This window comes from Meles meles, chromosome 4, assembly GCF_922984935.1.
Source record: "Meles meles chromosome 4, mMelMel3.1 paternal haplotype, whole genome shotgun sequence".
NCBI classification, from domain to species: Eukaryota; Metazoa; Chordata; class Mammalia; order Carnivora; family Mustelidae; genus Meles; species Meles meles.
In genome coordinates this window covers 12,937,681-12,964,990 of record NC_060069.1, presented here as the reverse complement: position 1 = coordinate 12,964,990, position 27,310 = coordinate 12,937,681, and the positions used below count along the sequence as shown (strand labels likewise).

Here is a 27,310-nt window from a genome sequence, read left to right as displayed (position 1 = left end):
TCCCGTCCATGTTGCTACAAAAGTTGGGTATTCATCCTTTCTGATGGAGGCATAATACTCCATCGTGTATATGGACCACATCTTCCTTATCCCTTCGTCCGTTGAAGGGCATCTTGGTTCTTTCCACAGTTTGGCGACCGTGGCCATTACTGCTATAAACATTGGGGTACAGATGGCTCTTCTTTTCACTACATCTGTATCCTTGGGGTAAATACCCAGCAGTGCAATTGCAGGGTCATAGGGAAGCTCTATTCTTAATTTCTTGAGGAATCTCCACACTGTTCTCCAAAGTGGCTGCACTAACTTGCATTCCCACCAACAGTGTAAGAGGGGGAACCCTCAAATGTTCTTTTTTAATACATTTACTTCTGAAGAAACTCTTCTCAAATTTGTTGTTGATCTACTTAGTATAAATGTGCTTTGTACTTATCTAAATTATAGCATTGGCATTGTGTAACTCTTGTACGAAGGTGCTGTGGAAGCCCAAGTGGTCTGCACGAGGACCACACAGGCAAACACAGGCTTGCCACCTCCAGTCTGCACCCTTTCACCAATAATCACCGCATGCTACTGGTCACACTAAGATAATGTACAGTGTTGACATAGCTCAGTCAGCCCATTACTACTGCTAGAAAATGAGATTGAAGCTTGTGCTTATGATGGTCCACAGTAAATGATATCACAGAAGATACTCAGTACCTTCCTGTCTGGGGCAAATTAAATTGCCTTCTACAGTAGGAGACTCACTTTTAGCACAGTAGAAGCTTATTATTTTGGACTAAAAAAAAAAAAGACTCATGGATCACCAAAATAATTAGAAAACCATTTATAAGTAGGGAATCATAGATCCACCATCGTTACCTCAGTCTCGCCCTTGCTTTCTCTCAAACACACCACACACATGCATGCACGCTCTCTTTTTACTTTCTTGTCACAAGGTGATTTTTTGGATGATCATCATGTTCATGAGTGTAGACTGAACCGGTCCTACCTCCCCCCCCCCCCTTTTTTTTTCTATAGATGTGGATTCTAGAATCCAGAGAGATTAAGTTTGCATTGGAATTCTGTTTTCCTGGCCAATTCCTGGTCTGCTTTCCCCACTCACCCCCCCACGATCAAGCAAATTTAAATCTATGGAATGTCTGGGGAAATAACAGTATGCCCAGAAATAACAATTACAATAAATAGAAATATTTGCATTTGTGTATTATTACAGGTTAACAGTTAGATAGTTATAGTTGTGACTATCTTTGAAATTAGACCTTTTTTTTCATTCAGTTGCAGAATCATTAATAATTCTTCCTAAAGCTTGTTTTATTCTGGTATATGGGTAATATTGTAAACTGTCCTATATGAGATAGTTTTAATTTATTACTAGATTGACTTAGTTTCAGTTCTTTATCTGTGTATAATTTTATCAGTCTCAGGAAACATCTATTAAGTTCATGCATTATTTGGCTTTACATTTCAAGGCTGTAATTTTATTTAATTTTGTGATTTTTTTTTCTATTCTATATCATCATATTCAATATTTGGTATGATGATCATCATCAGGAAAGATATTAAAAGAATACCACAGAACTTGCACAGAGTTATATAACCCATTAAATAATTTTTTGTTAATTGTCAAATTTATGAGAAATGCTTTTTAATGACTAGAAGAGTTACAATTTTCAGTTATTTAAGTTATAAATAAATTTATTTCCTTTAGATAGAATAGCCTTTTAATTATATTCCTTCACTGTATCCAGTATGTTAAATGGATTGATTAATATGTTAAGAAAAATTATAGCTAACATTTATTGAGGAATTACATTATGCTACATGCCTACACTAAGCACTTCACTTGAGTTTTCTTATTTAATCCTTATAACCACCGTCTCTGTGGTGGAAACTTTACCTTCCCCATTCCAAATGAAGTAACGGAGATACTGAATGGTAAATAACAGAGCAAGTAAATGGTAGAGCGTATACTTGGGTTTGTCTTGCTTGAGACTTTCGTCGTGATGTTATGAAGCCTTTAAAATTTCATTAAACTAATGTGGCAATTTAATTTTACCAGTTCAGCAAGTGTTTTGTTCTGGCAGTTACTTTAAAATTTAACCAGAGATGATCAGTAGCATATTTTTTCCCTTAAAAGTTAAAACTACCATGTTTATATAGACTCCACCCACATATTTATCTGTTTTTCTTTTCCCCATCTATAGACAAACGTATTTGCATTGATACTTAAAAAATATCCAGTTTTCCTGCAGTTGACCTCTAGCTTCATTTCTTTATATTCAAAGAAGATATGTATGATTTTAGTCTTTTTCTATATTGAGACTTATTTTCTGACTGAACATATGGTGCATGTTCCAGGTGCACTTGAGAAGATTGTGTGTCCTTGTCAGAAACAGTGTGGTATATGTGTCTGGTAGGTCTAGTTGGTCTACATCTTTATTCAAGTTTTCTATTTCCTTATCGATCTTCTGTCTAGGTGTTCTGTCCATTAGTGAAAATGGTGAGTTGAAGTCTTCAACTATTATTGTAGAACTGTTTCTCCCTTCAATTCTGTCAATTTTTGCTTCATATAGTTTCAGGTTGTATTGTTTGGTGCATAAATGTTTACAATTATATTCTTGATTAATTGACCTTTTTATCAATATATAATGTCCTTCTTTGTCTCTGGTAGCAGTTTTTGACAAAGTCTATTTTGTCTAGTATCAGTAGAGCCACAGTATCTCTTTTTTGACTACTTTTTACATAGAATATCTTTTTCTACCCTTTGACTTTCAATCTGTTGTGTCTTTGAATCTTAAGGTTTGGATCTTGTGGACAACATATAGTTGTATAATTTTTTTAATCCATTCTGGTAATCTCTGCCTTTGATTGGAAATTTAAAGTAGCTGCTGATAAAACAGTACTTACTTCTGCTATTTTGCTATTGTGTTCTATATGTTTTGTACCTGTCTTCCCCCTCCTTCCCTCCACTACTGCTTTTTCTTGTGTTTATTTATTAGTTTTTTGTAGTGATCATCTTGAATGCCTTCACATTCCTTTTGTGTAACTTTTTTAGATACGGTCTCTATATTTAATCAAAGGAATCTTAATTTTATAACAATCTTAAATTTATAACATCTTAAATTTATAACAATCTACTTCAAGTTGATACCAAAACTTCATAGTATATAAAATATCTACTTTTTAGCTCTGTCCTTCTCTTTTTTGTTTTTTAGGAAGTTTAATTTGAGTCTAGTTAATATACAGTGTTATATTGGCTTTAGTTGTACAATATAGTGATTCAGAAATTCCATGTATTTTACTGTTTATCAAGATACGTGTAATCTTAATCCCATTAACCTATTTTACCCATCCTCCCACCCACCTCTCCTCTGGTAAATATCAGTTTTGTTCTCTGTTTTTTTGACCTTTACTCCTTTGTTTGTTTCTTGGCTTCCACATGTGCATGAAGTATATTTGTCTTTCTCTGACTGACTTTTTGTTTAGCATTATACTCAGTGTCTCCAACCATGTCATTGCAAATGGCAAGATTTCATTCCTTTTTATGACTGAATAATATTCCATTGTGTGTACATATGTGCGCGCATGTGCACGCGCGCACACACACACACCCAACATATTCTTTATTCATTCATCTATTGATGGACAGATAGGTGGCCTCCATAAGTTGGCTGTTGTAAGTGATGACGCAATAAACATAAGCATGCATATATCCTTTTGAATTAGTGTTTTTGTATTCTTTGGGTAAATATCCAGTAGTGGAATTATTGCATCATGTGGTAATTCTATGTTTAATTTTTTTAGTAACCTCCGTACTATTTTCCACAGTGCCACCACCAGTTTGCATTCCCACCAGCATAGTATGAGGGTTCCTTTTTCTCCATATCCTTTCCAATACTTGTTTCTTGTGCTTTTGATTTTAGCCATTCTGACGGATGTGAGGTAATATCTCACTATGGTTTTGATGTACTTTTCTCTGATGATGAGTGTTGTTGAATATCGCTTAATGTGTCTGTTGGCCATCTGTTGGCCATCTGTACGTAGTCTTGGAGAAATGTCTGTTCATGTTTTTTGCCCATTTTAAATTGGATTCTTTGTTTTTCGGGTGTCAAGTTTTATGTTATTTATACATTTTGAATACTAACCCTTTATTGAATGTCATTGCAAATACCTTCTCCCATTTAGTAGGTTGTCTTTTAGCTTTGTTGGTTGTTTCATTTGCTGTGCACAAGGTGTTTATTTTGATATAGTCCCAGTAGTTTATTTTTGTGTGTTTCCCTTGCCTCAGGAGACATATCTAGGATGTTATAGTCATTGTCAGAGAAATTACTGCCTTTGCTCTCTTCTAGGATTTTAATGGTTTCCTTTCTCACATTTAAGTCTTTAATCAATTTTGAATTTATTTTTGTTTGTGGTGTAAGAAGGTGGTCCAGCTTCATTTTTTTGCATGTTGCTGTCCCGTGTTCCCAGCACCATTTGTTGAAAAGACTGTTCTTTTTTCCATTGAATATTCTTTTCTGCTTTGCCAAGATTAATTGACCATATAATGGTAGGTTCATTCTGGATTCTCTTTTCTGTTCTATTGATCTTTGTGTCTATTTGTGCCAGTACCATACTGTTTTAATTACTTCGATTACTTTGTAATATAATCATGAAGTCTGGAATTGTGATACCTCCACTTTTGTTTTTCTTTTTCAAGATTACTTTGGCTATTTGGGGTCTTTATAGTTTCATATACATTTTAGGATTGTTTGTTCTAGATCTGTGAAAAATGCTGTTATTTTGATAGGGATTGTATTAAATATGAAGATTGCTTTGGGTAATACGGACATTTTAATGATTTTTGTTCTTTCAGTCCATGAACATGGAAGGTCGTTCCGTTTCTTTGTGTCATCTTCAATTTCTTTCATCACTGTTTTATAGTTCTTAGGGTACAGGTCTTTCACTTCTTTGGTTCACTTTATTCATAGGTGTTTTATTCTTTTTGGTACAATTCAAAATGGGATTGTTCTCCTAATTTCTCTTTCTTCTGCTTCATTATTAGTGTGTAGAAGTGCAACAGATTTCTGTACATTGATTTTTTTTACCCTTCAACTTTGCTGAATTCATCTGTCAGTTCTAGCAAGTTTTTTGGTGGAGTCTTTAGGTTTTCTGTATATAGTGTGTTATCTGAAATGTGAAAGTTTTACTTCTTCCTTATCAGTTTGTATGCCTTTTGTTCCTTTGTTTTGTCTGATTGCTGTAGCTAGGTATTTCAGTACTATATTGAATAAAAGTTGCATGAGTGGACATTCTTGTCTTGGTCCTCACCTTAAGAGAAAAGCTTTCAGTTTGTTTGTTTTTTTTTAAGATTTTATCTATTTATTAGACAGAGAGAGAGAGAGATCACAAGTAGAGAGGCAGGCAGAGAGAGACAGGGGAAGCAGGCTCCCTGCTGAGCAGAGACCCCATGCAGGGCTCGATCCCAGGACCCTGAGATCATGACCTGAGCCGAAGGCAGAGGCTTAACCCACCGAGCCACCCAGGTGCCCCAAGCTTTCAGTTTTTAACCATTAAGTCTGATGTTTGTGAGTGTTTATGGCTTTATTATATTGAGATATGTTTTCTCTAAACCTATTTCATTGAGGGTCTTTATCATGAATGAATTTGTACTTTATCAAATGCTTTTTCTCCAGCTATTGAAATGACCATATAGTTTTTATCCTTTCTCTTATTGATGTGATGTATTGATTTGTGAATATTGATATACCTTTGCATTCCAGGAATAAATCCAACTTGATTGTGGCAGATGCTTTTTTTTAATGTGTTGTTGGATTCAGTTTGCTAATATTTTGTTGAGGATTTTTGCATCCATGTTCATTGGAGGTGCCTATAGTTCTTTTTGTTATTATTGTTGTTGTATTTTCATCTAGTTAAGATGTATAACTTAAGTCTTTTTGAAATTGTTGAGACTTGTTTTCTGACCTAATATGTGATCTGTTCTGAAGAATGTTCCATATTTATGTGAAGAAAATATATATTCTGCTGTTTTTTCTGAATATATATATTAAATCCATCTGGTCCAGTTTGTCATTCAAAGCCACCACTTCCTTGTTGATTTTCTGTTTGGATTATCTGTCCATTGATGTAATTGAGGCGTTAAAAACCCCTATTATTACTGTAATTATTATAGATTAGTTCTTTTTTTAAAAATATTTTAAAAAAATTTTTAGGTTCTTTTATATTTTTTACTAACATGCATTTGGGAGCTTCCATATTGAGTGTATGAATTGTATATTTACAGTTGTTACGTCTTCTTGGATTATCCTCTTACTTATTATATGATGTCCTTCATTATTTCTTGTTAGTCTGTGTTTCAGAGTTAGTTTTGTCCTATATAAGTATTTCTACCCCAGTCTTCTTTTCACATCCTTTGTGTGTATGTGTGTGTGTGTGTGTGTGTCCTCTGTTCCTTTCTTTCTGTCTTCTGTCATCATAAGTTGGCTTTCTTTAGTGAGATACTTGGGTTCCTTTCTCTTTATTTTTTGCATATATATTGCTGGTTTTTTATTTGTATGTGCCGTTATGTATGTATGTAACATTTTCTGCATATAGCAGTCTATATTGGGTTGAAGGTTGCTTAAGTTTCAACCTGTTCTTTACTCTTTTCCCTCCGTGTTTTAGGTATATAGTCTCATACTTTGCATCCTTTTATTTTGTTAATCCCTTAACTGATTTTTATAGCTATATTTATTTCTACTGTTTTTTTACTTTCTACTTTTCTTACTCTTTCTTATAGTCTTTCCTTACTCTAGAGTTCCCATTAACGTTTCTTGTAGAGCTGATTTAGTGGTCATGAACTTCTATGGCTTTTATTTGTCTGAGGAATTCTCTATCTTTCCTTCTCTTTTGAATATTGCCCTTGCTGGGTAGAATGCTCTTGGCTGCAGATTTTTTGTTTTAGCCCTTTGAATATATCATGCTGTTCTCTTCTGGTCTACAAAATTTCTGTTGAAAAATCCACTTTTATCCTTAATGAGGTTTTCCTTTTATGGAACTTTTTCTTTTCTCCTGCTGATTTTAAAATTCTTACTTTATCACTGCTTTTTGCCAGTTTAATTAGTATGTGTCTTGGTGTGACCTTCTTTTGATTGATTTTGTTGGGGGATCTCTGTGCATCCTGGATCTGAATTTGTTTCCTTCCCCAGATTCAGGAAGTTTTCAGCTATTATTTCTTCAAATCTATTTTCTGCCCCCTTTTCTCTCTTCACCTTCTGGGATCCCTATAATGTGGATCTTCATATGCTTGATAGTGTCATTTTATTCCCTAATTCTGTTTTCATTTTTAAAATGATTTTTCTCTTTCCTGTTCAGCTTGATTGCTTCTCATTACTCTGTCCTCCAGGTCACTGGTCCATTCTTCTGCTTCCTCCAGTTTACCGTTTATTTCATCTAGTATATTTTTAATTTCAGATACTGAATTCTTCATCTCTGATTGATTCATTTTCATCTCTCTGTTAAGGGTCTCACTGATGTCTTCCACTATTTTCTTTTGTCCAGTGAGAATCTTTATGATCATTATTTTAAATTCTTTATCCGGCATATTAATTATCTCTGTTTCATATAGGTCTCTTGCTGTGATATTTGTCATGGTCTTCCATTTGGGACATATTCCTCTTTCTCTTCATTTTGTCTCTGTGTTAGAAAAGTCAGCTATGTCTCTTGCTCTTGAAAGTCATGAGTGGGGCACACACTTTTAACAAGATGGTGCTGGTCCTCTTCTTCCACAAGGGACATAGCCACTGTGGAGACTGGGGATGGCCAGGACACTCTTCAGAGTGCACGTAGATGAGTGGTACAGTTTTAAAAGGTTGTTGATATCCTCCGTGGGAGGTGACCTTCACTGCCTCAAGGACGAAGGCCCTGCAAAGTGTGCAGTTGGGAGATGCAGTGTTGGCAGGATTTTTGCCGGTCTTCTGGAGGAGGGGACTTGAAGCACCAGGACTGAAGCAGGCTCAGCTGGAGGGGCACAGCAGTGTATGCAGCTAGGTAATGAATGCAGGCACTGCAATGGTTTCTGTAGGTGGCCCTATGTTTATCCTGGTTAGTGAAGGAGAGAAATGGTACTTGCCTGTTTCTTTGCTCCTGAAGAAGTCCCTCAGTGAACTCTGAGTAACTTTCCCTCCAATAAGCCATAGGTATTTTTCAAAATGCTCATTCTATGCTGTATTTTTGCTGGCTGTTTCTTGTGCTCTCTCTTTAAGGGCAAGGACTCAGTTTCCTTTCCCGCTCCTGGCTCTCCCAGAACTGAGCCTGCTGATTTTTAAAGTTTAATGCTTTATATCCTGCTGGTTATAAGAAGTAATGAAACTTGGCCCCTCTGGTTTTCAAAGCAAATGTTAGAGGATTTGTCTTTCTCTTGCAGGCTCTCCAGTATGGTATTCTGTTTCTCCCCCCTTATTGTGCCCATGGCTCCCGACTTTTGGTGGCTAGAGATTTGGGGTTTAGCTCCTCACAATGTCTCTGCCCTTTCTACTCTTTTTGATGTGGCCTGTTCTCTACATCTAGTTGTGGAGTTTTACTAGTCTTCTGTTCATTTTCTGGGTTGATTACACTGATGTGACTGCTGTGTAGTTGTATCCTTGTGACAAGTGAGCTTGAGGTCCTCCTACTCCAACATCTTCCCTGGAAGTGTTCTTCTCTTTTTATATTGTGTTACAAGTTACATTTTTTTTTAACTTTTTTTTTCCATTTTATTTATTTTTTCAGCGTAACAGTATTCATTCTTTTTGCACAACACCCAGTGCTCCATGCAAAACGTGCCCTCCCCATTACCCACCACCTGTTCCCCCAACCTCCCACCCCTGACCCTTCAAAACCCTTAGGTTGTTTTTCAGAGTCCATAGTCTCTTATGGTTCGCCTCCCCTTCCAAATTTCTGGGTATTTACCCTAAAGATACAAACATAGTGATCCGAAGGGGCACGTGTACCCGAATGTTTATAGCAGCAATGTCTACAATAGCCAAACTATGGAAAGAACCTAGATGTCCATCAACAGATGAATGGATAAAGAAGAGGTGGTATATATACACAATGGAATACTATGCAGCCATCAAAAGAAATGAAATCATGCCATTTGCGACGACGTGGATGGAACTAGAGGGTATCATGCTTAGTGAAATAAGTCAATCAGAGAAAGACAACTATCATATGATCTCCCTGATATGAGGACATGGAGAAGCAACATGGGGGGGTAGGGGGATAGGAGAAGAATAAATGAAACAAGATGGGATTGGGAGGGAGACAAACCATAAATGACTCTTAATCTCACAAAACAAACTGGGGGTTGCTGGGGGGAGGTGGGATTGGGAGAGGGGGAGGGGGCTATGGACATTGGGGAGGGTAAGTGCTATCGTGAGTGCTGTGAAGTGTGTAAACCTGGCGATTCACAGACCTGTACCCCTGGGGATAAAAATACATTATATGTTTATTAAAAAAAAACAAAAAACAAGTTACATTTTTATACATTGTTGCTCTGTAACATAGATTTATAATTTTTTTATGCATTTGTGTTTCAAGTCTTGTAGGAAATAAAGTTTGGCAGTACAAACCTTAAATACAGTAATACTGGCTTTGTATATACTAATGTATTTATGTTTATCAGAGATCGTTTTCTTCCCACAGCTTTGTAATTATCTGATGTCCTTGCAATCTGAAGGATTGCCATTAGCTTTTCTTTGCAGTATGTGTAGTAGTATCAGACTCTCTGCTTTTGTGTTTCTGAGAATGTCTTAACTTTCCTCCTCCTCCTCCCTTCTTTCTTTCTTTATTTTTATTTTTTATTTTTAAATTTTCTGTGCCCAGCATGGAGTTCAACACAGGGCTCAAACTCATGACCCTGAGATTGACATCTGATCTGAGATTCAGAGTTGGACGCTTAACCCATTGAGCCACCCAGACACCCCACTATCTGTTTGGCTAGATACAAAATACTTGGGGGGCGACTGGGTGGCTCAGTGGGTTAAGCCTCTGCCTTCGGCTCAGGTCATGGTCTCAGGGTCCTGGGATCGAGCCCGCGTCAGGCTCTCTGTTCAGCGGGGAGCCTGCTTCCCCCTCTCTCTCTGCCTGCCTCTCTGCCTACTTGTGATCTCTCTCTATCAAATAAATAAATAAAATCTTTAAAAAATAATAAAAAATAAAAATTAAAAAATAAATATTTGGTTGACCATCTTTTTCTTTAAGTATTTTAAATATATATCATCCCACTGTCATTTGGCCTGTATGTTTTGTGATAAGACATCATCCATTAATCTTAGTGAGAAATCTGTAATGTGCCATATTTTCTGTTGCTTCTTTGAAAATTTTTTCCTTGTCGTTCAATAGTTTGCTTATTGTGTATCTTTATGTGAGTGTCTGTGTTAATTATACCAAGAGTTCTTTGAGCTTATTGGTTTGTAGATTTTTGTCTTTCATCAAATTTGGGAAGTTTTTGACCATTATTTCTTCAAATATACTTTCTGCCTCTTTCACTTCTCAGGCTCTCAGAATGCATGTTGATTTGCTTGATTTTTGTCACAGGTCCTTTACGTTTTGATCACTTTTCTTCATTGTTTTTCCTTTTGCTTCTTGGGCTCCATAATTTTAATTGTCCTATCTTTATTTGCTATTTCTTTCTTTTGCCAGCTCACACCTGTTGTTGAACCACTTCAGTGAATTTTTCATTTCAGGTATTGTATTTTTCAGTCCCCCAAATTGTTCCTTTTATAATTTTCACCTTTTTATTGATAATCCCATTTTGTTTATCCATTTATTTATAGAATTTCCTTTCTTTTTCCATGTTTTCTTCTTGCTTTTTAAGCTTCCTTAAGATAGTTATGTCAAAATCTTCGTAGATAAACCCAATTTCTAGATTTCTCAAGGGTAGTTTTTATCTATTTATTTTTTAATGAGCCTTGCTTCCCATTTTTTATTATGTGCTTTGTGATTTTCTTTTTTATTGTTGAGAACTGATAATTTGAATATTATAATTTGGTAACTCTTGAAATTTAGTTACCCCTAATATTTGCTAATTTTCTGTTTTCTTAAACATTTTAGCCCCTTATTTCCCCATCTTTTTTTAAATTTCTGCCAAGATTTATTCTTTGGCATATGAAGATACTGAACTCTATTTCTTAGGTTATGTTCAGCTAGGGTTTTAACAGGTATTTCTTTGAAAGCCAGGAGCTTAAAAAAAAGAACAAGAACCAAGCAAAAAAACTAAAACTTCTGTTTACAGATTGGTTCTGAGCCACAGCAGTCCTTTATCATTTAGCCACGCTTGCATTCATCTTAGTGATCAGCTTCAGGTGGAAGGTTTTGATCTTCTGCTTGCACTGGGCATGTACGTTTTCCAGTATACATGGGTGCTTTTAAAAGTCTTCATTTCCCAAGGAAACTCTCACCAACTCTTGCTCCCAGGCATTAGGTGGTCTTTTTAATGTTTTAGTTGTAAACTTCGCCCTATGCATCTGCCTGTTCCTAATTTAGCTTGCAGTGTGTTCAAGAGCATTGCCTCCCACTCTTTTTGAATTACACAAAAAAGAGATGAATGTTCTCTGTTAGTCCTTCAGGTAGCTCCTAAGTAAGTTAGAAGAGGGTTACATAATATTTTGCAAATGTGGTCTCCTTTACTTTGCTCCCTCCAGAACCAACTACTGGTCTCCCACACTGGAAACTGCATCTGTCTTTAAGACTGGTGTGTACCGGGGCGCCTGGGTGGCTCAGTGGGTGAAAGCCTCTGCCTTTGGCTCAGGTCGTGATCCCAGAGTCTTGGGATCGAGCCCCGCATTGGGCTCTCTGCTCAGCAGGGAGCCTGCTTCCTCCTCTCTCTCTGCCTGCCTCTCTGCCCACTTGTGATCTCTCTCTGTCAAATAAATAAATAAAATTTATTTTATTTATTTATTTGGGTGGGAGTAGGGTAAGGGCAAGTAACAATACCACAAAGCCTTCAAGAAGTCTCTTTCTTCATTCATTGTTCATTTGGTTTTTGTAAATCTTGGATTGTCTTCCAGAATCACTGCAAAGTTGGTTCTGACACTTACTGCTTGTTTTCAGTGTTTCTTTGGGAAGGTGAGAGTTTGGAGTTGTATAGCCTGCCACTCCACTGATACCACTCTGCTTTCTTCTTGAAAATTATTCTATTAATGATTTAATAGGAATAACAAAGATACTATCTTCTTAAAATTATCCATTTGAAATATTATTTATTTAAAAGTTTCTATGTATTTGTTTTTTACATCTGACTTTATATTATTTAAAATAATAATTTTGACCCCCTGTCTTGGCCCTGAAGGGGCTGGATGGGCAAGTTCAGTGTAGTAGCTCTAATCTGAGCTTTAATCTGAGCTCTAATCTAACCTCTTCCTCCTCATCCCAACACTGGCGGTGATCCAAGTAAGTGGACATGGCCCTTGGTGAAAATGTGGGCAGGCTGTGCCTGAGCCTGGCGTCTGTTTGCCTTGCGTGGAGGATGTGGGTGCTGTGGAGGCTGCCTCTCCACTCCATGTATGTGAACATGAGAAGTGGCCCTGACAGGCTGGCAGGGCTGAGACCAGTACGAAGGAGAACCACCAGTAAGTAGTAGGTGTGCAACAGAGAAAAATGTGAATCACTCCAGGCTCTCTTTGTTTAGAGTTACCTTAATCAGGGAACACAGATGTTCTTAACAGCATTGAGAAATCAGACTGACTATTTGTCCAGTTATGTCACTCTTGGGTCATCTGTTTTTAGGCTGTTTATGTCTAGAATATCTATCTCTGGGTTGCTAGGAGGAGGCTCAATGTTTGCATTTTCACCAGTCAGTTTCAGAGACTACATTATTAATCCAGATTGGAAAGCCTATAGATTTAGGTGCTGGAGATGAAGTCAGAAAAATCATGAACCCTCATTTTGAAGAAATATATGCCACTGAGTTCTCTGAAACTATGATATGGCAGCTTCAGAAGAAGAAATACAAAGTGCTTGGTATAAATGAATAGCAGAATACAGGGTTCCACTATGATATAAGTTGCTTAAATGTGCTGGATAGCTCCTGACTGTGTTGAAAGACACCAGAAATGTCTTAGAGACAATGAGAGACAGGGTCATCCTTGTTCTGGTTTTACGCTTTCATCCCTATGTGGAAAACATAGGTGGCAAGTGGCAAGAACCTTCAGAAATTTTAGAAACCAAGAGATAGAATTGGGAAGAACAAGTCAGTAGCTTGCTTGAAGTTTTCAGAAAAGCTGGTTTTGTTACCAGAGCTTTCACCAGACTGCCATACCTGTGTGAAGGCGACATGTGTAATGACTACTAGTACTGTTTTTAAACCAGTGCAAATACTTGGAGGCCCAAGTCTTCAGAGCCTACCGCAAAGTGTACACTCCAGAAGAGGGTCTGTGTTTGTGATTATGTGAAGGGAGGACCTTTGGGGACTACCATTGCTATGTCATGTAGTGATTTAAATAGCCAAAGTACGAATTATTTCTTTGTAGTGTATAAAAGGAATATTTTTAAAAAACAAAAACCTAACTCTTTGAGGATTTTAATCAACTCTTTACTCAGTAATACAAGTCACATTCTAATTATGGAAGATATTTTTTATACTTAATTGCAGTAAGGACTCATTCCCAGTCAAAGCAATGGTCACAGCTTCACATGGAACCAATAAATGTGTATTGTTTTTGATAAAAGGAAGACTGGCAATAAAGCTGTCCATTCATTTGCAAATATTTGGTTATAAGGTAGAGCCACTGACGTTCTTTCATGTTTAGAAATTCTGTAGTTATTCAAAAAATGGTTTTGATCATGCTTGTAAACATTTTTGGAGATAAAAAATAAAGTAACTTCTAAATATGATGTCAAGAATTAGTTATGGCCATTAAATCATTAGAATGTAGATAATAATAATAGAGAAAATGGAATATTATTAAATAGACAAATCTAGTGTTTACTTGAGCACTGGGGATATTTAGCATACATAAATTAGTATAGAGAGACTGTTGTCTCTCTGTTGAGATAATGTCCTTAGTGTCTACTCTCTTCATAGACAATGCTGAGTCATTATACTTTGCCTTACTATGTCAGCACTTGAATATACTTAATTTATTGATTTTTTTAAGCATTTTCTTTGAATGGGATTTAAATCTAATAAAAAACATTTCAGTAGTAATGTTCATTTAAAAGGTTTCAGGTCTCTACACTATTTATGGCATATTAACCTATCTCAACTAAATAACTGTCCATAGGTTTGTTTTCAACTTAGTTTAAAGCAAATCTTTTTTCCACTCTTACTATTAAATATTCATTGCACACACTTGGTGACGTTTCTCTAACAATTTATAGAAATAAACCTTATATTTTAAATTATGTAATACTTTTTAGAATTCATACCTAGTATGATGTGATCTTCTAAAACTTAATGTTGTTGAGATGTAAACTGAGGGCCCAGTTGAGTAGATGTGTTTGTTTATAGCATTACTTTGGTAGTTTTAATCTAAAGTAGTTTAGGGGCGCCTGGGTGGCTCAGTGAGTTAAAGCTTCTGCCTTCGGCTCAGGCAATGCTCCCAGGGTCCTGGGATTGAGCCCCACATCAGGCTCTTTGCTCTGCAGGGAGCCTGCTTCCTCCTCTCTCTCTGCCTGCCTCTCTGCCTGCTTATGATCTCTCTCTGTCAAATAAATAAATAAAATCTTAAAAAAAAATAGTTTAAAATGTCTGGTTCTACCTTCATGAAAGAGATGTTTTTACATAAAAAGCACTATCAAAGTCCTTTGTAAATCTTCATTTAGCATGATTTTCAACAGTACATAGATATTATAAATGCCCTTAGCTAAACACGACTGCAATAAAAGTTAAAAAAGAATCTGGAATTTATCTTGTTTTGAGATTTAAGTCACCATTATACACATTATTTGCTTAATAAGTTAGATCTACGTATGTTAGAAATTAATAATGGAAAATATATGCTCTGTCTATCCTCATTTAAAATAATTCGGCTACAGAGGTATTTTTTTCAAATCAGTCAACTTATTTTCATTGTGAGTGCTAGGAATTCATTTTACAAAATGAATTAATTTACAATGAGAAATTAGTCTGTTATGTAAATTTCACATTGTAATTGTCACAAATAATTGATGAACTGTCCCTGTGAATATATGTTGTATAATATACATACACATAGCAACATACATGATGTATGTAATTTATTAAAATTTCCTCAATAAGTATATCTAGATTATCTTATTGGTTAATTTACATTAAATACTGAAATACTTTTAAAATTACAATTGCATTTTAAAAATTAAGTGACTTTTCAAGCAACTGAAAGGTGATCTGTTATCTTAAAGCACGTTTTAAGTATTCGTGCTGTCCGATCATTTAAAGGTCTTTGTGCAAGATTTCTCTAATAATGTACCTGTGCTTGTATGTGTATTTGTATGTGTGTATATGAGAGAGAGAGAGAAAGAGAAGAGGGGAAAGAGATCTGAAAGCAACCGTTACATCCTTGTTACAGTTATGGCAACTTAGTACAAGAATCAGAACAGCAACTAAAAACATCATATTAAACTCTCTTGCACCCTCTGTTGTTATTTTTGGGGAACACTACATGTATCCATGATTGTATTGGCATTAGACTTACTAAAATCCCTGATAAAATTAGTACTTAGTTTATTATACTTGCTCCGAATTAGGTTCATAGTAAAGTAGCACTTATTTATAATTCTTGGTTTATGTTTCCTTCTATTACAAGTATGTTTTTGTTGTATAACACCTTAAGTCTCTGTTTGTCTTTGATTTCTCCTAGTTACCAGTTTCAAGCCACTCCAAATGCTTCACACAAATGAAAATCTCTGCAGGATATACACACTGTATATACCGTTTTCCAGAATTACAAATTCTGCCTGTTCTTTTGTAAATCTTTCAATTGTCAGACAATTTCCTTCCAGAATAAGAATCTGGAATTGTCCATACTAAAATTAAGAATTTATAACTGTTAGGAACAGATGTTTTCATAAACATTTGCTATAATTAATTTCAACTAGAGGTTTGAAGGAACAAAGCAGTTTTTCCCACTTCAAAACTTTATTGCCTTTTCCCCATATAGCAAACTCTGAAATCTTTTCTCTAATACTATTTAGAAAAATATTTGTACTCCTTATTTGGTATGTTTTTAAAAAAGAAAACCTGCTTTTTTTTCCTTATTCCCATCCTTCGAAGGTTACATTTAATGTGATATGCTCATTTTGAAACACGTATAAGATGAAGAAAACCTTTGTAATATATTACAATGGCAAAACCTAGTTTAAAAAGCTGAAAGTCTCTTAATTATTTGAAGGATTTTATATTTGATCTGGTAAATATCAGCAGAAGGGAAGAAATATTCTATTGGTGAGATCTTCTGTATTTAAGTAATTATAATCTTTAGTTTTAAAGAGAAAGAAGGCTCATATTTTAAATGTATGATATAGTTACTTATTTTATGCTGATTATAGAATGTTTCACAGGAAATGTCTGCAAGCTGTTAAATAACATGTGTTGTAAGAAATTTTCATTTAGTAAGAAACAGAGTAATTTTCTTTAAATCCTTTTAGTTTATTTATTATAATACCATTTAATTTTTTAAGAAAATAAAGTATGTTCTAAGAGTGATCTTACAGTATCCATGTTTTCAAAGAACTAACAAAATATGCCCAGCTAAATTGATCTTAAACATTTAAGTGGTTTTGGATAATTTTCTTCTATAAAATTTGGCAATAGTTTTGAATGCTGTAATCCATTTTAGGATTTTTGTTTAATGAAAAAAAAAAAAAAAACCTGAAGTGCATTTTAAAAAAAGAATAGCATGGAGCACTGGGTGTGGTGCATAAACAATGAATTTTGGAACACAGAAAAAAAAAAAGTAAGTGGACTCAGTCCAGTTCTTGTCCTCCTAAACACTTTGGCACAGCTGTAAAGATTTTGAAAGGAACCAACATTCTTGACTAATCTGTCAACTATAAAATGTGCAAAGAAAAATAGGTAGCTGTCATTAAAATTACATTTCAGCTTTCAATAACCATTTAATGAGTACCATAATTATATAAGTATGGTACCTTAAGTACTGTACTCAATAATTAAAAATAATCTCATCTTTAAAGTGAAAGCTCTGTAATTACTATTTGACTTAACCGGGACCACTGTGATGATCTCCAGTGGCACCTTAGATTGTTCAAAGTGGATTAAAAGTATAAATTAAAATGGATAAATCATTAAATTATTAAGCTTTAAATATCATAAAAATGAATATAACCTGATGTTTGATAGTTACATTACAAGAATTAAAAGTATAAAATGTAATCAGAATCTGGTCTTTTTAATTCATTTCTAAGAATAAATGGTCTATTTAATAGTAGTATACTATGGTTTCATAAAAACCGTACTTTAAAGTATATATTTTAAAATTAAACTACTAAAATTATATTTCTATCAATAAGCATATATATTTTATACTGTGGCATTGGTAAGCATATTTTAAACTTCTTTAGCACATTTATTTTTATTCTATAATCTTTAAACTAATAGGTATGAATTTGTTCTAAGTTTGATACTATGAATATAACAGTTTCTTGAGTGGGATTTTTTTTTCCTAAAATGTTTGATATTACCATATGATGCAGAAATAACTTTCAGCATTGTTTTTCCATTTTTTTTTAAAGTTGCTGAACTCTTGCCCACAGTTAGAACATAAAGTTTTAGGGACAATATTAAGGTGTATGAAAATTTCGTTGGAATGCATTCACCACCTCCGAAGCCTGCTTTCTCTTTTACCTCTGCTTACCAAATTCCTCGGCCATGGAGAGCTGGGGACTGGGACACATCCCAGGTTCCCTGTCTGTTGCTCTCTTTTGGCTGTACCATTGGTCAGGACAGGTGACTTGGTCACTAACAAAGAGTTGCCCTTTTTTTTATAAACACTAATGTATGATTAAATGGTTAATAAATTTTGGTGTTGATTATGATTCATTAAAAAATAAATGTACTGTGCTTCATTTGTTCTGTTAGCAGTTATTTTGATAGTATTTCTATCCAATTTAGGAATGGTGGTATTTATATTTTAGCATCGAAATAAATTTTTTGCATAAGGACCTCTGATTACAAGAGATATTTGGGGGTTAGGGGTAAAGGGGTAATGGTTTTGGACCCAATATACTGCATAGAGCTGTCACACAGCAGCTTTTCAACTAAAATATTCAGTTTCATAATCTTCATTATTTCAGTGTTTTTAATTTTTTTTCCAGGAGATTCAAATAAAAATGGAAGAAGAAGTTCTACTTTAGATTCTGATGGGACTTTTAATTCCTATAGGTAGGTGATGAATACATACATATTATTATAAGATAATATACAAGAGACCTAATGTTTCAGGATCCAATCTTAGAGTAGTAAGAAGTGTTCCCTGTGCTTTAAAAATAAGTCAAATGTAAAGAATATTGTGATATGTGATTGTTCTGCAGACTATAATGAACAGTGCAACTTTTTAGGTTCTAAAGTAAATGGCCTTATTGTAGACATCAGTTGTTAGTGTATAATTGGTATGAATGCACATGTAGTATTAAGCTCCATTATAATCCATTTTCTATTTTGTTTTTGCAGTGTATCTGTTACCTTACTGAAGGCTTCCGTTTGTTTAAGTTTCCTTTTAAAACAGAATATATTCCTTATGAGTGTCTAAGATAAGAGAATGTGAAATGTAACCCGTGGTGACATCAAGTGCTGTTTGTTTATATCCCATTTGGTTCTTCAGCAAATGGGGCAGTTACATCTCAATTAGTGATTTTTTTTTAAAGGATATGCTGGTTAAGAAAACATGTATCTTCTCTGGTATTTTGGTAATATTCTCCTTATAACTTAATTTCCTTGAGTAAATGTTTATGGATTTTGTGCCTTCATAACAGGGAAACCTAGGAAGAAGAAAGATTATATTATTTCCAGTAATATTTGAATATTCATATACTTAACCAGTGTAATATAAAAACTAGGTTGTTTTATTTTAAGGAGGAAGGGTCCAGATTCAATAATAATACATTTAGGCATTGTAGGTAGCAGTGCAGATTCTTTTTTTTTTTTTTTTAATATTTTATTTATTTGACAGAGAGAAATCACAAGCAGGCAGAGAGAGAGGAGGAAGCAGGCTCCCCGTGGAGCAGAGAGCCCGATGCGGGGCTCGATCCCAGACCCTGAGATCATGACCTGAGCGGAAGGCAGAGGCTTTAACCCACTGAGCCACCCAGGCACCCCCAGCAGTGCAGATTCTTAAAGAAATACTTCGAGTACACTGTCCTGATGGTAAATTAGTCCTGACTCTTTTACAGTGACTCAATACAATACACACAAGAACCACTGTGCACTTGGAAACTCACTTGAATGTTAAGCTGTAACTCCTTCTTTTATGTAATAAATATGGAGTTTATGATTGGAATCTTTATATTTTTATTTGAAAACCTATTGTATGTCCCTAATTGGAACTGTGTCATTTGTCTTTTCATATTCCAGGCAAGCTTTTAATATCTAGAATTGGGCCTTGTATACAGGAAGGAAGCACTTAATAAGAGTGTGGTAAATGAGAAAGTTTTTTACAATTTGTTCATGAATTCCAAAAATGAGATGGTAATTGAAACACTTGACATCTTTATTTTATATCAGTTGGGGTCTGTATAAATAATCAGTCGTTCAAGTGTCACAGATACTACAAAAGGCTTATGTTCCCATGGTGTTCTAGAAGGGTATTATCACAGCAGTAAAGCTCGTATGTTGTCATTATATTTTCAGTGTTCTCATCCTACCTTATAAATGTTAGAATTCTTCAAATCCTTCTTTTAGTGCTGAAGTGAATATAAAAGATAGTTAAACATTCATGATTTGGCATGTAAGTGAGGAATGTTAATATGATAATATATGTGAAATCTATGTTGTTAGTATCATTGCTAGATATAAATACAATAAAAATAGCTAAGACAAAAGGAAAATAGGAATGTATTTAAAAGGAAGGAAAATCCATATACGTATATATTTTCTTGGTGAGTTAAATTTTATAGTTATATTTGTAGCTTAGCCAATTATAGTAAATAATGGACATAATATAAAGTTAAAAGAAATGTGTTAATGTGAAGGCACAGTATTATCTTGTAGTTTATTTTATTCTTGAATAGTTTGAAGATTAAAATGTTTTAGTATTATTGAATGATAATTGTACTTTGAAAATGAACTCCTAATGCAACTTTGCACAATAAATACTAATGTTGTTAACTAATATAATTTTAATCAATGCCTGTCAGTGTTGTAATGTTAGGATATTAATTTATTGTTGTAATTAAAAAGGCAAGATAAAAAGCTCAGGTAGTACAATATATAAAAACGAGCTTTTAATAGTTGGCAGGCCAGTGCTGTTATTAAATAGTATTATAGTATTTAAGGTGTGAAATGAATATTTTTCTACTCAGCAGGCAATAGCTCTTACAATATAATGAGCTTACTTGTGAATTTGACACTTGGGTTAAATGCAGAATTCATAGAAGCATAGCTCTGGGGTATATTTTCATATTAAGGTTAACTGATAAAACCTAGGAATTGTTGTGTGATCACTCTAAAATGCAACAGAATTGTCAGTAAAATTCCCTTTTGAAAATGAAAATTATTTTTCTGTTGCTATCATTACTGTTTTAAACTTTACATAAATTATTAGAAAAATGTGACTGTTAACCCTCAAAGCTCCTTTAGCCTAAGAGTTCTGCCTTTGTCGTATTTAAACTGGTTCAGAAATCCTGACCTTTCTTCACAGTCAGATAGTTCTGGCTGCCAGCCTAGTACCATCATATTCAAGTTCTGTATACTTCTGTCCAGGATAATGATTAGCCTTAGTTTGTCATCTTGTAAGACGGACATTCTAATGTCTAACACCTGCTTCCTCCTCACAACTCTTGTAAAGACTGATGAAACGTAGAAAATAAAGCCTTTTGAAAATCCAATTGCAAACCCATTGCGTTTATTAATTCTTTCTGGAATTAATTCTTTCATATAAATTGGCAACTTTGTTGCCTTAGCCTTCATTTAACCCTCCAATACATGTACACTTTTATAGTGTATGTGGAGGTTTTATTAACTTGAATTCAGTCTTGAATTGGTCACCCAAGTCTGTACTCTTCTTCCCATTATGTGTTTGTCTTATTGTGGTCTTGGGTTGTCACTTTCAAGAGGGCAGAGTCACTGATTGTTGTTGTTTTGTTTTTCATTTGTTAATAATGCCTAAATATATGGTGAGATGGTTCAGATCCTGACTGCAAATACTTGGGAAACTTGGACAAGTCTTAGCCTCAGCTTCCTCACCATTAGAGTGGGGGTAAGAAGGAGGAGTTGATGGGATAGTGTCATGTGGTAAATGCTGAGTAAATAGTAGCTGCGTTTATCTTCTTGTCTGTGGCATCATCATCATCATCGTCATCATTGGTAACCTCCTCCTGGTATTGAGAATTTTTTGCAGTGCCCTGATACAGAGACACTGCAAGGAAGGTAAAAAAGGATGTGTGACTTACAGGACAATATCTTTTGTCTGTTTGGAGAAAAGGAGCTAAGAACAAGCTTAACCTGAGGCTTGAAACTCTCAATCTGAAACAGTATTCCAATTGCCTTCAAAATTTGCTACAAAAGCAAATTTGTACACATAGCAATGATATAAGGAAGATTTTTTTATTCTTTGTATAAGTTCAGACGTGGATTTTTGGAATTTTGACAAATTCTGAAATTGACAGTCGATCAGATTGTAACACGGTAGTACTATATGCCTAATGTTCATAGATTTGTTTTTCATTGGCCAGGAGGTTTTACGTGGATTTGTGTCTTTTGTGGTTTTGCTTCATTGATTCCAGTGGAGTGCAGCTGAATTTAACAACTAAGGCACCAGTAGGAATATTATACGGTGCCTAGATAATAGATTAGATCTTGTTTTAGAACTTCTTGTTAAAATTCAGTTATATGTCTCCCAACTAATTTGCAGATGATGTGTTAAAATGGAAAATTTATAAGACTTGAGAAGTTATTGGTTTATGCAGTAGATCTTGTGATTTTTAAAGACCAGTGTTCTCTGTCAGTTTATATGAGCCTTCTGTATTTCTTATTTAAACATTAAAACTGAGAGACCCTTGCTGGGTATGAAAGAAGAATAGTGGTTAGCAGTTTGCAGTAGATTATTAAGTTAGTGACTGTAGCACAAGGCCGCATGGTAGAAGGAATATTCTCTCCCCACCACCCTCCTCCGTTCCCAAGGGCAGCTGACCTTCTCCTCTCCAAAGAGGCGAGCCCCTTGCCAGCACATATGACTACAGACTATTACATTAATCTGTTTAGCTGTAGTACCAGCTGCTTGCATGTTTTTAATTATCTTATTAGATGGTATAACAGTGACCTATGAAATAAATTGAAGGTGAACATTTTTAAACTTTCCCTTTTTTACCCTATGTTTCTAAATATCTTTATTGGTCAAATTATACCTTTCCACAAAAGTTCATAGAAGTCTGTATGGTTTTTTAATCCGTGTAATGCTTTTTTCACATATAATGTTATGATTCCCAAAATAGAAAATAACTTCATTTTTGCCTCATTTTTGATTTAGAATATAAAGATTTAGAATTGCCTCATTTGAGATTTAGGTAGTGTTTATGTAGTAACAAATCCATGTTAAAATACATTGCTTAAATAGTCAGTTTAGTTAGAGAAGACCCAGACAAGTAAGTTATTGGCATTCTTGGGGAAACCCAGAATATTGCTTAATTTTCAGACATTATCTTGGTGTGTTGTATAAATGTCATAGGATAGAAAATAAGTCATTGTAGATCATTTTAAAATAAATTTGTTAACTGTGATTTTCTAGATTCTGATATGTGGTAGTAAATCATGTAGTCTACCCTAATTACTTCTACAATTTAATTTCACATGGTACCATTGCCGGGTATATTTTCCCAAGCTCTGCCATTAGGAAAAATGTATTATCTTGTGAATTTTGACAGTTGGATAATTTTCAAATAATAGTGTATAAATGAAATGTTGACTCCAGGAGACACAGTTCAAAATAGTAATAGCCAATGGTCTGTTATAACTCATCACCAATAAACAAAGATTGTAATAGTTAGAAACCTTGGTGTTGCATTTTTTTTAAAAAGGTAGTGGATGCAGAAAGGATTGCAAAATACTTAGAATGTCTTTTGAATTAGTAAATCTTACAACTGGGATGGTAGAATGACTTGAGACTTGAAATATTTATGAAGACCTCAAATAAATATGAAGTACACATTAGTTAAAGAACTACCCATTCTTTTTAGCTTCCTGTTTTTTCCTTTTAAGAAATAACATATTTCATATTTTAAAAGAACATTTGTTGCAGAAATAAAGGGAACTTCCCCCCTTTATATTCTTTATTTTCTTTCCTTAAAAAGGAATAAAAAGAAAATAAAATTTATATTTAAAATAAAATTTAATATTTATAGTTTCTTTTTTTTAAATATTTTATTTATTTGACAGAGAGAAATCACAACTAGGCAGAAAGGCAGGCAGAGAGAGAGGAGGAAGCAGGCTCCCTGCGGAACAGAAAGCCCAATGCGGGGCTCGATCCCAGGAGCCTGGGATCATGACCTGAGCCGAAGGCAAAGGATTTAACCCACTGAGCCACGCAGTCGCCCCTGTAATTTCTTAATATTGATCTGAGCTTCTGAGGTTGCCTCTCTTTATCAATATTGTGTGTTCTGTAGCCCACAGAGTTAAAGGTTGTTTTGAAGTTGATAAAACGTTTTTAAAGAAATTGTAGCTGGTTTGGCTTTTTCACTCCAAAGTAAATTCTTTTCCTGAATAATAAAAATACATTTATTTGAACACTATTTAGTCATTGAGTAAAGTTTAAAAAGTAGTCTCATAGTTTTATTTATTTATTTTTAAAAGTTTTTAATTTTTTTAATTTTTAATTATTTTTATTTATTCAATATTTATTTATCATAAATATTTTTATGTGTGCTATTTATATGTAATCAGTAATTTGAGAGAATGTGGCAAATATCCTTCTGTCATTTACATTTATTTCTAGTATAATACCTTTTTTGTCCCATTTGTATGTAAGTGGGTCATATGTGTCTTGAAACAACCATGAAATAGTGATTTAAAATATTAGTAGAGATCATAGAGCAAAAGCATACTTTGGATTTAATATTTAGAAATCTGGGTTCTGGTTACACTCTTAGAGTGATATGTTTGTTACTCTGTTATATTTAAGAATATGGATTCAGTATCAGTTTAATTGCTGAATGTTACACTTTTAGTCTGTTCAAGCTGCTATAACCAATATCACAGGCTAGGTGATATTTATTTCTCATAATTTTATTTAAATTTATTTCTCATAATTCTAGAAATTTATTTCTCATAATTCTAGAGGCTGGGAAGTTCAAGATTAAGGTGCTGCCAAATGTGGTGTCCAGTAAAAGTCTGCTCCTGGTTCTGTCTTTTCACAGTGCTCTCACAAAGCAGCGGGGTTAGAGAGCTCTCTGAGGCACTAGTTCCATTCATGAGGGCCCACCCCCGAACACCCATCACACTGGCTGTTGGGGTTCAACATATGAATTTGGGCGAAGTGAGACGTTCAGTTCACAGCATATACTAAAGATAATAGAGACTAACCTGAATTTCCATCCCACTCTTCTACCACCCAGTAGTTTTAAGTTCCTAAGCCCTTGACATTTTATTTTTCTAGGCTATCAGTGCTTCGTAAGTAGATGAGAAAGGTTTTTTCCCCCGATTCTTAGATCATTGCTTTTCTCTCTTTCTCTCTTTCTTTCTTTCTTTTTTTAAAGATTGTAGTTATTTATTTGAGAGAGAAGGAGCAGGGGACAGGCAGGGGCATCTAGAGAGGGAGGAGACGCAGACTCCCTGCTGAGCAGGGAGCCGGATGTGGGGCTTGATCCCAGGACCCTGAGATCATGACCTAAGCCAAAGTCAGACACTTAACCCACTGAGCCACTCAGGTGCTCATGAAATTTCCTTTAAGTTTTAATCAACTTTTCATCTATTTAAGTTGTCCTTTGTCTCAAGAAAGTATTTTTAAAATCCTCTGCAGTCCTAAACTGGCAGTAAATGAGTATTTAAGGATTACACCTGCAGTTATCTATAAAAGATGAAATTTATAAATATCTACAGTTATCTATAGATTATATAGGAAGAATGTTTATAAAATCCACACTTATTTAGCCTCACAATCTCAGTATCAAATTTCCTTATTTCTTGCTTTCATATTTGTTGACCTAGCACAACAACCTTTATAGTTAAATGATAATTTCAGAAAGCACAAAATATGTATGTAACCGTTGCATTATCCAGAAACCAAAATCAAAATAATACCTTAATTCATGTCTACAAAGTGAAGCCATATTTGAAAGAAGCGGGGAAAAATCACACTTGAATGATGAATATATCTTCTTGAAGTAACTTTATTATTTTTTTATGATAGTGGAACTGGTCAATGTCTATCCTTTTCTGTGATATACAACTGTCTGAACTAGTTATTGATCCAATAAGGCCCTGAAAATGTTACCTTCCATTTAACTAACTGGCTTGTTTGCATTTACAGCCTTACATTAACATAACCCAAACTGAGTTGAGCATACACATTAGTTTGCGTTCCTTTGCTTCAGAAGCCCCTTCAAGCCCTTTTTATTATCTGTAGCCTGACTCTAGGGGAAAATTTTTTTTTCGTATTTGTTTATTTACATAGTCAGCTGCAAGCTCCAATCATGCAAGGCTGTGTAAATGTTTATCAATGAAAAGACAGGCATACATTTGAAATATGAGGATAAGCTGCTCTGAGTCAGTCATCACTGAGAGTCCCTTCCCCTGAACACACTTCTGTTTTTTCCTGGAGTCCCCAGTTGAAATGCACCCCCTGTCAGCCCCATGGGTCACTATTTGTAGTATATATTAGCATGCTGTACTTTTTAAGTGGGGAAGCGAAATGGACAATGTCAATTTAAATATTTGGTCAGTAATGTTGAGGTGTATTACTGGATCTATAATTTGAGAAAATAATACAAAGAAGAATGGTTTAAAAGTAGAAAGTTATAAATCTTTTTAAACATTTTACAAATACCTTGCTTATTTATTTACTTATGGGTGTGCTTTGTAGTTATATAGTTAGCTCTACATAAGGTTGATTACTGATTTTTGATTTGACAAACAAAGATACAGTTTAAAGGTGGAATTTTTACAGAATATTTTAATAGAGGTTGATATTCAGTATCTGCCTATTTTCTGTATCAGATTACCTTGCCTTCTGGGGAAGAGGTGGCCGTGGTTAGTAATACTCTCTTTTTTTTTTTTTTAATCAGTGTTTGCTGCATTTTTAAAAAATTTTTATTTTATTTATTTATTTTTTATTTCTTTATTTTTAGTGTAACAGTGTTCATTGTTTTTGCACCATACCCAGTGCTCCATGCAGTACGTGCGTGCCCTCCCTATTACCCACCACCTGGTTCCTCAACCTCCCACCCCCCCACCCCCGCCCCTTCAAAACCCTCTGGTTGTTTTTCAGAGTCCATAGTCTCTCATGGTTCATCTCCCGTTCCAGTTTCCCTCAACTCCCTCTCCTCTCCATCTCCCCATGTCCACCGTGTTCTTTGTTATGCTCCACAAATAAGTGAGACCATATGATACTTGACTCTCTCTGCTTGACTTATTTCGCTCAGCATAATCTCTTCCAGTCCCGTCCATGTTGCTACAAAAGTTGGGTATTCATCCTTTCTGATGGAGGCATAATACTCCATTGTGTATATGGACCACATCTTCCTTATCCATTCGTCCTTGAGGGGCATCTTGGTTCTTTCCACAGTTTGGCGACCGTGGCCATTGCTGCTATAAACATTGGGGTACAGATGGCCCTTCTTTTCACTACATCTGTATCTTTGGGGTAAATACCCAGCAGTGCAATTGCAGGGTCATAGGGAAGCTCTATTTTTAATTTCTTGAGGAATCTCCACAATATTCTCCAGAGTGGCTGCACCAACTTGCATTCCCACCAACAGTGTAAGAGGGTTCCCCTTTCTCCACAACCTCTCCAACACACGCTGTTTCCTGTCTTGCTAATTTTGGCCATTCTAACTGGTGTCAGGTGGTATCTCAATGTAGTTTTAATTTGAATCTCCCTGATGGCTAGTGATGATGAATATTTTTTTCATGTGTCTGATAGCCATTTGTATGTCTTCGTTGGAGAAGTGTCTGTTCATATCTTTTGCCCATTTTTTGATATGA

General features: G+C 34.9%; 1 protein-coding gene and 1 pseudogene across 3 annotated transcripts in view; both read left to right on the top strand.

Moving 5' to 3' along the window:
• Nucleotides 1-27,310, top strand: part of TBC1D5 (TBC1 domain family member 5) — a 579,401-nt gene that overhangs the window by 284,450 nt on the left and 267,641 nt on the right. For all 3 annotated transcript variants that reach the window (XM_046002325.1, XM_046002328.1, XM_046002327.1), the window contains one exon: nucleotides 18,277-18,343. In XM_046002325.1, coding sequence (XP_045858281.1) covers nucleotides 18,277-18,343 — 67 coding nt within the window. The remainder of the gene's footprint in view (nucleotides 1-18,276; nucleotides 18,344-27,310) is intronic.
• On the top strand, nucleotides 12,425-13,315 carry LOC123939754 (annotated as a pseudogene).